This window comes from Nelumbo lutea, chromosome 2, assembly GCF_056320005.1.
Source record: "Nelumbo lutea isolate HS-2025 chromosome 2, American lotus-T2T, whole genome shotgun sequence".
NCBI classification, from domain to species: Eukaryota; Viridiplantae; Streptophyta; class Magnoliopsida; order Proteales; family Nelumbonaceae; genus Nelumbo; species Nelumbo lutea.
The window spans coordinates 4,931,880-4,945,892 of record NC_142685.1 but is presented as its reverse complement, the minus strand read 5'-3'; the positions used below and the strand labels follow the sequence as shown (position 1 = coordinate 4,945,892).

At 37.5% G+C, this 14,013-nt stretch overlaps 1 protein-coding gene across 2 annotated transcripts in view; it reads left to right on the top strand.

The window, feature by feature from the left end:
• LOC148868219 (uncharacterized) overlaps positions 1–14,013 on the top strand; it is a 59,315-nt gene that overhangs the window by 42,153 nt on the left and 3,149 nt on the right. For both annotated transcript variants that reach the window (XM_088969864.1, XM_088969865.1), the window contains exons 9-11: positions 200–276; positions 989–1,055; positions 6,609–6,674. In XM_088969864.1, coding sequence (XP_088825990.1) covers positions 200–276; positions 989–1,055; positions 6,609–6,674 — 210 coding nt within the window. The remainder of the gene's footprint in view (positions 1–199; positions 277–988; positions 1,056–6,608; positions 6,675–14,013) is intronic.

Sequence of the window (14,013 nt, the reverse complement as noted above, 5' to 3'; positions counted from 1 at the left end):
CAAAGTCTCAGTATTTTTTTTTTTTTGGTATCTTATAGTCTCAATATCAATATGATGCACGTGATACAATGTGATATATGCCAATACTTAAAACCTTGGTTGAAAGTCCACATGACACCAGATTCAAAACATGCTGCATTATTTTCATTAGAATAATTTAAATTTAGCTGCCAATTTAACCTATTTAATTGACATCCAGGTTGATAAGTTGAAAGTCTTGTCAGACTCTCTTGCTAACTCCACCTTGAAAGCCGAAAAGCGCATTTCAGATCACAGGTTAGAAATAGCATCTTCTGATAGTTTTATTGCTTATGCTTTTGCCTTCCTAAAGAAAACCTTCATTGGCATGTGTATGGAGACCTATGTCATGCTATATACTAGTAAGCTACTGACATGCTAGGGGTAGAAGCATTGGGCCAGTTCTCAGTCTTTGCTTTGGACAGGGTCTTCATACTTAATATAAGTGCCTAATCAATTACTATAGGAAAAACTAAAGACAAACTGGATGTGTTGGGCTCTGACTTTATGGTTGGTACTTGTAGGGTATATTCAACCAGAGAAGCAGAGAGAGTTGAGTATCATTTGACAAGTTATGGGGTGCCTTTGTTAAGATATATTTTAAGCATGCCTGCAAGTACTTAAATGTTAGTCCTTGCCATTAAAAAAAATTATGCAAGATTGATGTTCACATGCCACCTTCAGAATGACAGTGCAATCCATAATGAGTATATATATAGTTATATACTACTCAGGTGTAATATTAGTTTATTTTCCCCAAGTTCTTCTATTCATCCTGTCCAAACACAAGACTGAAAATGAATGACCTTCTATGGTTGGTGGGAAGATCATGCCCTCCACTAGGTTCTTGTTGCTAAAATCTGAATACAGCATCATTTTATTCTATTTCAGATTGATGATTTGTCTCGATTTCTGTATAAGGAAGTTTAGTATTCGAAATTTCTAATTATTCTTCGTGTATACTAAACAGGCACCAAAAAGAAGAGGCTCTTAAATTTCGTTTCGCCAAAGCTGGTGAGGTTAGCGAAATTGAGAAGGTATGGTGCTTCTAGATGATCTACGATTCATTTTCTTGTTAAAAAAAATTCAACTGTTTGGGAACTGGTAATTGATATTACTTATTTTGCATGTCTAGATTAAGATGTTCAACTTTGGCATCTTTAATATTATTTTAATTTTTAAAGAGTGAGTGAATCCTATACCTTGGTGATAGGGGTGTCAATAGGTAACCTGATCACCCAGGTACCTGGCATACTTTTACTGATCATTAGGGTTTTTTGATCAACATACTGGTTGTTAGGGTTTGGGTCCATAAGCATTTGTCTTCATCATAAGAACATCCAATTTGGATTCCATATTTAAGACCCATGAGAATCTAGGCTGTTTCTAGGCACATACAGGATAAAAATATGGGTGTGTGGATCTTTAAGTTTATAAAGGGAAGTAAACTATTTATTTCCATTTTCTTTAGCTAAGTGTGTGCAATAAACTAAACTTTCTAGTGTTTTTATATAAAAGTCAATTTTCATATATCTTATGATTCAAGGAACAAGGCTTGACTATAGGGGTAAGGTTTGTTGACATGATAATACATTTAGACATGGTGATGATCTGAGGGTAAAATTAATGCACATAAATGGAATATTCTTTTTTTTTTTTTAATTTTTTGGGCTTGCATGTATGTGTGTGGTGTTGGGGGGGGGGGATGGTACAATAGCCGCCTCTGGTAAGCTTATTTAGCGAAGCAAGTATGTGCACAAGCCATGAAGTTCACTGTGGAAAAAAAACATACTTGAATTAGTGCTGCACATCAACCAAAGATGCCATGATCTAAAGGTTATTTCTGCCTTTATGATAGTGGGGAGAATGGAAGAACCATAAGATCTGGACTTCTCCTCAACCATATTTTCCCTGGAAAATATCTAGGCTTATATCTATTAAGAGGGTTTTATACACTTATGCCATATTTATCTCTTATCACTTTTTCAAGAACATCTATCCCAAAGTTACCAAGTGTATGATATATAAAAGAAGGGCTTTAAGTTGGTACACTATATTACCAGGTGGGGTAAAAGACAGGGTTAGTGAAATAGTTCATATATCATATATCAAAGATCTGGTATACCACCTTTTGCTTGCATGTAAGAGAACCAGTAGCTGTGTAAGTTTCACAAAAAGGCTGAGGCGTTTTAACCTGGCTAGATTTTAAGAGGTTGGCCACTTCTAGCACAGTATTTCAATGTTCATAGATCATGCCATTTACCTGATTACCACTGATTATTTGGCAGGTTTGATTGGAATCCCCTGTAACTTACCCAGACTTTGGCAAGATAAGACCTATAACTGATGAGAGTCAAGGTCTATATATACTGCCTTGGACCTGAACTATTTACCCCCACCCCACCCACTTCGTGGAGGTTCAAGGACAATGTCTAAATGTGCTTAAGGTCCTCATGACGCCTTTTAGATGCTAAAAACTTAATATTAACTGTGAGCATTGGTCTGGGGGAGGGGTTTGGGCCTGGGATTAACTCCATATAAAGTTCCAGCTTGAGCCTAAACTCAGCCCAAAGTGTTGTGCTGAACCCAGCTCAATTTAGCAGACAGGCCTTGGGCTGGCCAAACTCAAAATTCTTATGCATTTAACATATCTTAAAAATATATATATATATATATATATATATATATTTATTTATTTATTTATTTACATACATGTTATTTGTATATCACATGTTTATGGGTACTTTATTCTATGCATTATGCATATGGTAAAAAAAGATATTGTATGTATAACTATACATAATATATTTTCTAGTCAGGTTATTTAGTGAGCTTCTGTAAATGACACTGGGATCTCAATGTGGCAATTTTAGGATCTCCATAGGAGTCTCCATGTTCCTCTCCCCAACCTTTATTAATGGAAAATTTTCAGCCCAACAGGCCTTGCAATGTATGACTACTATTGATTGGGAAAATATCCAATATAATAGTGGGTATAGGCTGATATGTACTATGGGATTGAGTACATGGCCAATTGGATTGTCTACCAATAAAGAACGTCTAGAATGCCCACAATGTCTGCCCTCACATGGCAGAAATAGGTATATATTCGTGTATGGAAGCTAAATATTGTGTGTGTGTGTATGTATGGGAACATGTCTGCTAATCAGGTCATTTAGTGGAGTCCAGATGACCTAGGAAGCTTCCGTGAGGATCTACTTTTCAGGCCCCAGAAAAACTCCAATTTTTGTCCCTTTAAGCTTATACGGGGGATAAATTTCAATAAAAAAATTGACAATATTTACAAGTTTTCATGTGATATATTTTTTTAAACCAAAAGATTGAGGATTTTAGATGGTTAGTGTTACTTGGGGGAAACTCCAATACAAAAGTAGGGATAGGATAGTGCTGATGTGAACTGGGTGAATGAAAACATAGTTGATCAGAGGGTGCCAATGGTGTTCATATTGGCCAAAAATTCATTCATGTGGGAAAAAAAAAGATCTTAAGTCCAGAAATCATTTCTTACTACTACAATCCATGTTCCTTTTGGTCTTTTCCTAGTCCTAGGTTCTAGCCCCTTCAACTTGACTGTTTAATCTTACAGGTGTTGTAGATAGTATTGATATTCTATGTACGCGACCAGGCTTTTGAGTTCAATCTTGTTCTGGCCCGACCTGCAATATATTTATATTATATAGTAAATTATATATATTTAATATTAGATATTTTATATAGAGTTGACATATATATTAACTCGTGAGTCAACTCAAATAGGAGAGAACAACTTGTTCTAATGTATATAAGGATAGACAACCATGTGTTGAAGCCCATGCCCCATGGCCTATTTTGTGTGTCATAGCCTCCCAGCCCAACTTGGGCCTATGTAATACATATATATGATATAATTTCATTAAATTTTCATTATTTAATGCTTTAGGCCCAAAGCCCAGCCTGGCCCATGATGACCCCTACCATCTTTTTAATTTTTCCACTCATCTATCTCAGCATATGCATTTTTGTCACACACATTTTTTTGGACAAGTGGTTACTTGACTACTCAAAACTATGCTCCACACAGCATTGCTGGTTATTCAACTGTTTTATAGAATTTTCCTTTTAACGTGAGTGGTATTCACCTATTCACATAAGACTCTAGATACATTCCTCCATTTTGGCCATCCTGATCTAATTCTATGGGTGACATACTCAATCTCTTGTATTGTATTGTTAAACCAAAGTAATGAAGAAGGTCACATTAGGTTATTATTATTATTAAATTTACATAACCTATATTTTGTTTTGCCCTAGTTATTTTAAGATCTCTTGTTTCTAAGCAAGGTTTAAATGTTGATGTCAGTCATCCAAATATAAGAAACATGTCGGAAATGTTAGAAATATCATATGGAAGTATTGTAAAAGTTATGACAGTTAGGTTTCAGTGGGTGGGTAGATTGGCTAATGCCTTGGCTGATTATCTTGCTAAACAAGGGGCTACTCAGGTTACTTTGTATTGGGCTTCCTTGTAATTTTCTTTGTCCTTTGTTCTGTTTATTCAACTAAAGGGTTGATGGAATCCTCCATCTCCCCTTCTTTAAGGGGAGGTAACATCTCATGCCTCTCCCTGAATTGTACTCTCTTCTTTGGCTATGATTTAATAAATCTTACTATTCAATGATAAAAAAAAATATTGTAAAAGTTATAGACATGGTGGAAACATTGTAAAATATACAAAATGTAGAATTATATTTTATGAAATGATAAAAGAAGCATACGAACACCTCTTTAAATTGTTTTCTTGTTCCAAATTATTAAACAAGGCTAAGAAACTAAGGTTACAGACAAAAGAATATGTTCTGAAGCTGCCCTGTAAACCTTAAGATTCAGAGCTTCATGACAGAATGAGTTAAAGCAAAATTTTATCTCATAGAAAATGTAAATGGTTGTAATAGATCAACCAGATAATCTATTACACACACACAAAAAAAAAAAAAAACTAATATTTAACTTCATGTTTGAAATGAATATTGAGCTAGCTCCAAGTGGTAATCATGTAAGTTAGGCAGACAATGACATTGTTACTTCACATATCTACAATATTGTCACCAACTTATGTTATAATACTATCTCTTAGACTCCACATAGTAGTAGTAGTGTTCACTGGGGAATATGTTGATTCTAGTAAAATTTCATGTTGCTACCCATGGAAGTGGACATGGAAATATGTTGTGGAAACTATCTCTTGTACTCCACATAGTGCTGCTAGTGTTTATTGCGGAAATGTCGATTCCAGTAAAATTTCATGTCACTGCCCATGGAAATATTAGGGAAATTGGGGACATTTTAAACCATCTAATATATTTGTCCATAAATTTAATTTTACATTTAATTATTCATTAATTTCATCAATTAAGTTAGAAGTCTTAATTCTTAAATATAAAGATTGTAAGAGGAGTTACTGATGTGGCACATGTTTTGGGGTTGAAAGTTTCCCGAGTGGGGTCCTTTTGGGCTCTCATGCACATATACTACATAGATACATACATAGACTTGGCCTTAGTTTGAACTCAAGGTCAACTTCCTATCTGAACTAAATTGCAGGCCAATTCTTGTCCCAATTCTGGCCCTAGTTTCTGACATAATGGTTCTTTGGCAAGGCTGGATCTTTAATTAAATTTCTCTTATAAGTATTGAAGGATTTCTTAATGCAACACAGTTTGTACTATGGCTTCTTTTGAAATTAGTATTGAAATCTGCTAACTTTTCAGTCCAATGTCTAAATAAATAGCAATACAAATCTTAATTCAAATTGTTTTTTCATATTAAACTTAATTTATGTGATCATTTTTTGGTGATATTAATTATGTGATCCTTGAATTTTTTATGCTTTTTTCTTCTTGTTAAAAGTGTAGGCATGGTGGTGTGGTGGTGTTTGTTTCACTTAATTTTAAGTTATGTTAAGTTCTGTACCACAGGCCTAGCAGTCATATGTTTGTTTATGTTCTATTTTGTATAGATCCGTCCTAACTTACATGGGGCAGACTGGCAGATTAGACACTCTACACATAACCCCTATTTGTAGTGGCTGACTGGGAGAGGGAGACTAACTTTTTCTTCCCATAGGATCACATTCAAACTCTGTTCTTCTGCTGCACACACTTCAAGACCACCATATTCTGATTTCAGAATACTTCTAAAACACAGTACTCTTCTACATGAATATTCGACTCCACTATGGTTTGACTCTTTTTCCCAAAAAAGAAAAGGTTTTCTGTGGTTCCAGTTTATATTTTAATAAAATGCATTGCTTTAGTTAGACATTTTCTGAATCATTTGGAGAACCTTTCTAAATCAAAATTCTTAATTATGCAGCTTCATGTGTTTGTACATATGTCCGTTAGGAAGAAATGTGACTTATGTTCATTAAGTGGTTCTTTCTGGTTCATGGATTTGCTTGGCTTCACCATATGCTAATTTAAAATGGCATACTTGGCTTACTTAGAATAGGTCCTTTTTTCTTTTTCCTGTTCTTTTTAGAAGGAAAAATGTAGGTAAGCTTTTAGTATTTGACTTTCATGTTCGTTTTCCAGGAATTAGCTATGGAGATTTCAAGTCTAGAGAGGCAAAGAGATGAACTTGAAGCTGAATTGAAAAGGGTATCTCTCTTTGATCTTTTCCCTGCATATGTACAAGACCATAACCTAAACTTCTGGATGACAGATATCGGATAAATTTTCAGCTTTGATGATTGCTGAGTTCTGTACTACTAACTGGTGAATTGTTGTTGACCCTTGTGTTATTTCATTTCAAATACGATGCCTGTTTACAAGATCCTCAACAATCCCAGAAGTATGAATACATCTACACTCATGACACAGTTAAGCCTAAGCAGTGATTCCTGAACTTTTCCAGCATTTGGAATACATTTAAGCTTATGACAGTTTTATACCTTCCATGCAGTTGCTGTTAACAATCCTGCACTCAGCACTGCAATCAATCTCCATGGTATAGATTTATATCAATAGTCTAAAGGCTTGTAGAATCCCATTATTTCCCTTTTTTCTGTAACAGAAACCTATACTAAGAAGAAGAGCAAAATACAACCATCTGGCTTAAGGGAAGGGAAAAACAAAAAGAAAAAAAAAAAGCCTTGCCAAGTTAGGCTATGTGACAAAACAAAATCACATGTGAGAAGCTCATATTCCAGGAAAAGTACTCCAAATGGCACCATGCCCTCCTAATCCTGCCCCTGGCCAGAGAATCTGATAGCTTGTTGGCTGATATCTAGATCCATCTAAACAGAAATTATGAAAAAATCTAGCCCATAGTTTTCAAGGTGACTAGGCGAGGCTAGGTGACCATGGGGTGCCCAAGCACCTAGGTGCCTAGGCGGGCGCCTAGGCGATGGAATCTGTAAATATATTAATTTATAGATTTCTATACTTCCTAAAGGACCCAATCAGCCAAAATAAAAGAAAAAAATAAATAACAAAACTGATAAAAAATCAGCCATATAATCAGCCAAAGAAAACTGATAAAAAATCTGCCATATAATCATCCAAAATAAAAAAAATGAAAAACAAAACTGATAAAAAATCAGCCATTTCAAATTTTCAAAATAAAGCATTTCAAACATTTTAAACATATATCAGATTTTCAATTCAGCAATCAGCATACAATGATACAATCAAAATAAAACATTTCAAAAAAATAAAAAAATAAAAGAATGTACTCAAGAACTCAAGGGGCTGACGACTGTTGGACACTTGGACAGTTGGACTCATGGCCTCATGGGGTGGAATGGAATTTTATATCAAGTCTGGAGATTGAAGGGGTTAAAATTTCCACCCAAAGAGAAATAGCAGGGGCTTTTGCAAATCACTTTAGGTCTATCTTTAGAAAACCCCTAAATAGTAGGGTGTGGATTGAGGGTATGGAATGGCCAACTTTGTAGATAGAGGATAGGGAATGGTTGGAAAGGAAATTTGAAGTGGAAGAGATAAGGGAGGCAGTGTTCTCTATGGATAGATCAAAGGCACCAGGCCCAAATGGTTTTACGATGGCTTTTTATCAAGATTGCTGGGAGATATTAAAAGAAGATCTGTGGTCTGTGTTTGATGAATTCCATTCTAGAGGGGTGATCAACCTAGGGCTGAACTCCACTTTCATTGCATTGGTTCCTAAGAAGAGGAATGCAAGTCACCCGAAGGATTTCAGGCCGATCAGCCTAGTTAACAACCTCTATAAGATCATCACTAAGGTGCTGTCCATCAGAATAAGGAAAGTGCTCCCAGCAATTATAGCAGATAATCAACGAGCTTTTGTGAAGGGGATATAGATTACAGATAAGATTCTGATAGCAAATGAGAGCTTGGAGGAGTTCAAGAGATCCAAGAAAAAGGGATGATTTGTAAATTGGATTTGGAAAAGGCTTATGATTTGGTGGATTGGTCTTTCTTGATGGAGGTGATGATCGATTTTGGTTTCGGAGATAAATGGTGCAAATGGGTCTTGGGTTGTATCAGGAACTGCCATTACTCCATACTGGTAAATGGGACAGTGGTAGATTTCTTTCCAGCCTTGAGAGGGATTAGACAAGGAGACCTCCTTTCCCCCTTTTTATTTACATTGGTAGCTGAAGTTCTGGGGAGACTAATTTATAGAGCAGATTCTAGGAGCTTAATAAGAGGTTGGAGAGTTGAGAGGGAGCATGTGCCACTCACACATTTGCAATTTGCAAATGACACCATACTCTTTTGTGAAGCAGGGGATCTTGACAGGATTAGAAACCTGAAGCTCACTATATGACTTTTTGAGCAAATGTCAAACCTTAAGGTGAATTTTGAGAAGAGTTGTATAGTTGGGGTAAATATGGGCGAGGGGGAGATTTCTAAGTCCGCAGACATCTTAGAATGTGCAACAGCAAATTGTCCCTTAAATTACCTCAGTTTGCCACTAGGTGGTAACCCTCAGAAAGGGGAGTTTTGGGTTCCGGTTGGGGAGAGGTTTGAAAAGAAACTAGCAACTTGGAAGAAAATTTATTTGTCTCTTGGAGGGAGAACCACTCTAATCAGGTATACTTTAGGTAACCTTCATGTCTACTTGTCAATCTTCAAGATTCCGACAAAGGTGGCTAGTAGATTAGAAAAACTAACGAGAAACTTTCTCTGGGAGCCGGGGGAGGAGAAGAAGGATCATAGGGTGAGGTGGGAGATGGTTTGTAGGAGTAAGAGAGAGGGAGGTTTGGGTATTGGGAACATAAGGAATAGGAACTTGGCTCTACTTGGGAAATGGCTTTGGAGATCCTCATTAGAGAAGGACAAACTTTTGGTGAAGATAGTGGGCAATATTCATGGGGTTGCAGCCAGTGGATGGGACTCTGTGATTCTGGCAAGGAGTACAAGAGCATCTCCTTGGAAAGCTATTCAAGCCATTCTACCTTTGTTTTCTCCATGGATCAGGTATGGCTTGCACTCAGGCAATTCATTAATTTTTGGGAACATGTTTGGATTGGGGAATCCTCCCTAAAAGACCAATTCCCAAGCCTTTTTGACCTTTCCACTTTTAAAAATGAACTGGTTTCTTCATTCCTTGTTCCTTCTAATTCTATTTCTGGGGTTGGTTGGAACATGGGCCTGAGAAGAGATATTAGGGACACAGAGCTTGATGGTATCTCATCACTGTTATCCATTCTTGAAGGGGTTTTCCTAGAGCCAACAAAGGCAGACAGTAGAATTTGGACACCCACCCCCTCTAGTTCCTTCACTTGTGCCTCTTTCTTTAGAGCTCTCACACAATCTTCTTCCTCTGGCTTGTCTTTCCCTATTAAATAGGTGTGGTGTCATCCTATAGCTCCTAAGGCTGGGAGTTGTGTTGGGAAGCTTTTCTGGAAAGAGTTAATACAACAGATTTACTTCAAAGAAAAAAACCCAATAGTTGTTTTTGTCCTCACTGGTGTGTCCTCTGTAAAGCTGATGGTGAGTCTGTATATCATTTACTGATCTCTTGTCGGTTCACTAACGTCATTTGGGAATGGTGTACTTCTTTGTTTGGGTGCAGGTGGACCCCCTTTCAAATGTGCAAAGCTTATTCACATCTATGCCGATTCAGCCAACAAAAAGGGCCAAGTTTATGTGGAGGTGTATTAGGGCTGCAGTCTATTGGACTATTTGGGAGGAGAGAAATTCATGGATATTTACAGATAAGGAGAGAAGTTTGGAAGCAATACTGGAGGTCATCCATATTAGGGTTATACACTGGCTGAAAACCTTGGATCTGTTTGCAGAATTCTCAGTCGATGAGTTGCAAAGAAAGAGGAAGGAGATAGCAGAACTTTTTCCAATGAGGAAGGCCTCAAATGCTTGTTGGATCCCCCCACCCCATGCCTTTACTAAACTGAATTTTGATGGCAGCAGCATGGGTAATCCACGGCCATCCGGAATAGGGGGAGTAATAAGAGATGAACAAGGGAATCTGTTAGCTATGTATTCTGGACCAGTAGGGGTGGGAGATTCTTTGAGAGCTGAGATATTTGCAGCTCTTGAAGGGGTACAAAGAATCAAGGATATGCACATTAACAAGCTGATCATAGAAGGAGATTCTAAAGTGGTGGTAAACTGGCTGAAAGAGGATAGTTTTAGAATTTGGAATTACAGTAATGAAAAGAGTAAATTTAAGTGGCTGACTAAGGACATGGAAATCCAATACAAATGGGTAAAAAGAAGTGTGAACTCTTTGGCAAATGGTCTAGCTAGACAAGGGGTGAACAGAAATTCTATATTTTGGGCTGTTTTTGTAATTTTTGTTTTTGATGTTTAATGGTTGTTCTTGGAAGCTAAGATTGTTAAGCCCCCTTGCCCTGTAACTTTTTCATATTATTAATAGTAATACAATCCACAATTATTGATCAAAAGAAGAAGAAGAAGAAGAAGAAGAAGAGTGGAGAGAGGACTGACTACTGAGAGGAGCATAGGGGCGGAGCCCCTGTTTTTTCGGCAAAAAAAAAAGAAAAAAGAAAAGGAGGTTTGGTGGAACCCCAGTTTTTTCAACTGAAATTTGAAGAAGAAGAGGTTTGGCGCCTGGCCTGCGGGGTGCGGACGTATTTTTGAAAAAAAAAGGAGAAAATGTTGAAGAAGAAGAAGAAGAAGAAGAAGAAGAAGAAGAAGAAGAAGAAAACTTACCTGCCGCTGCCAGAGGTGAGGTGTGATGGAGTTGGGCTGGGGCTTGAGCTCGAATTGGTGTTCGGTTCTCCTCCCTCTCCAATCGAAAGAAAACCCTTTGATTGAGTATTTAATGTAACTTGTCTTAATACTAGATGATACCATGTAGCAGATTGTATTTTAAAACAATACAACGATCAATAAAATTTCAAAACAATTATTAAATAAAAAAATAGTTTTATTATATATATAAATAGGCGCCCGCCTAAGTCTCTGGGCGGGCGCCTAGTATGTAAAACCTGGGGCGTTCGGGCAAGATGACCATGACAAAGCGCCTAGTCGCCTAGACAACTATGACCTAGCCTTCTCTAAAAAATTATGAAAAGCTCATGGAACATTTGGAAGCCACCTCATCCAAGCAATAAACCAGCTGAGCGTTGCTCAACACATCTACTCTGCCAAAATCCAAATAAAACATCAACTTGAGTCGTTGGAAGAATGCATGAAACACAGCTTTATTAACTGTAGGACCATAATATTCATCCTTGGGTTCCTGAATCCCCCACCTAGTCACCAGCACTCAAATGTCCTGGTTTCCTAAGAAATCAAAATTTGGCTTGATAGCTCCTCTGAAAGAAAAGAGAAGAAACTAGGGTAGGAGAGTATGGTGACAAATCCTGTGCTACTGTATCTATGTTGTGATGGGCTGCCCCCAATCTGCCAATCTCTTTGTCATCAATGTGGAAGTCACAGACCTCCTCTCTAGTCAATGGTACTCATGTGAGCTACATTGATGGTAACCAAGTCACTTTTGAGGTTTGATTTGTGTTTGTGAAGATTTGGCAATATTCTCCTCCTAAATGCTTTGTAGTATCACAACCTCATGTTTATGTTGCCACATAATTTTCCTTCTCTTTGTAAAAGCGAATAGGAAATTAGAATCAAAGAGGTGCGTACCTCAACAAATGGTTGCCATTGAGATAAAAAAGGGGAAATGAAATGTCCCCAGAGAACTGCAGAAAATTTACAGTCAATAACGAATTGGTGGATTTTCTCTCTACTAGCCTTTGATATGGTACACATATGAGATAAAAGTTTCCATGTTTTATTTTTATGTATCACTTCATAGTTGAACACCTGGTTTTTGGAGTTGGACCCCAGCAGACAGCTTTAACCACTTAATAGGTGCCGATTTGTGCATATATAAATCCTTGAAGACGGCGGATCAAGACAAGGCATCAAGTGAACCAGAATAAATGCCTAACTCAACCATCTGCACCAGAGGGCTACAAAGTAAACCAGATTGTAACTCTAACATGGAATTTACATCAAGAGTTCCAAGAGTTGTGAGCAAGGAAAACAGAAGGAAAAGAGAGAATGGGACAGGATTCGAAGTCTGAGATTTGGTAGAAACTGGGAAACCAAGAGTGGAGGGCACAGTACTCACACCACATAAATCTAATATTCTAACTTCGGAAGAACCATATTTATCCCTTTTATAACTACCTTCCCTACCTACATTATCCTGTAGATGATCCTGTATTCTTGGCTTCTCTATTTCACTAAATGGATGTACATGCTTTTTCTATTCCAACAAATGTTGCAACTTGTTCGCAAATAACCACATGCTAGCATAGATTCGATACGTTATCCCTAAAATATCTATGTATAACCTGAATTTTGGTCTCTGATGTTCTTAAGAAGGTTACACTATTCCAAAATGGTTCTTCGGAATTTCAAAGTTCTGCAATTAGAAGTTGAATGCATTTCAATGATCAATGTCCACACTCCATGCAGGCATGCATTATATATTTCATATTTATTTATTGCATTATGAGTTTGCTTTTTGTCATTTTTCAAGTTCATAATTGTACTCTACTTCTGAATGTTCCTTTTAGAGATTATTAGAATGAACCGATGTTTTTTTTTTTGATTAATAACACATTTCATTAATTAATCATAGAAATAATTACAAAGGGGAAGATAAACTTTCTTATCTTCCAGCTGAGGCTTGAGCTCCCAAGAAAGGATAAAAAGGACTACACCTGAGCCCAAAGCATAGACTCCCTCTCCACCCCTTGTTTAGCTAACCCATCAGCAAAAGAGTTGGCTGATCTTTTCACCCAACTGATCTTGACTTCCATCTCTTGAACCAGCCACCTAAATTTCCTCCTCTCATTGCTGTAATTCCATAACCCACTGTTGTCTTTATTCAGCCACTCTACCGCCACCTCCGACTCCCCTTCAATTATAAGTTTTCTTATATTCATCTCCTTAGCTCTCTGGACTCCTTCCATAACTGCATAGATCTCGGCTCTGAGAGAGTCACCCACTCCAATTGGGCCTGAGAACAGGGTTGAAACAATCCCATTCTCATCCCTAAACACACCCCCAATCCCCGAGTGCCCAGGATTCCTCTTACTCCCATCGAAGCTTAGTTTTAAGAAACCAGCTGGTGGAGGGGTCCAAGACACTCATTACTGTTTTGGTCTGGGTGCAACTAGCAATCTCACCCCACTTCCTCAACATTACATCCATTGTGTAATTTGTGAACAGCTCTGAGGATTTCAGCCACTGTACAATCCTTATATGGATCATTTCTTTCAATTCTTCAGCACCTCTCTCTACTTCAGAGAAGATCCTGGAGTTTCTTTCTTCCCATAAAGACCAGCATACCGCAGCCCTCGGGCATCTCCACATGGTCCTACCCCTTTTTCATACGCCATCTAAAGAAAAAAGGGGAAAAAAGACTTTGCAAGTTTGATGGAGGGTTCCAAATACACCCAATAGGTGAAAACCAGTCTCCCCATCAGCTTTACAAAGAACACACCTGTGA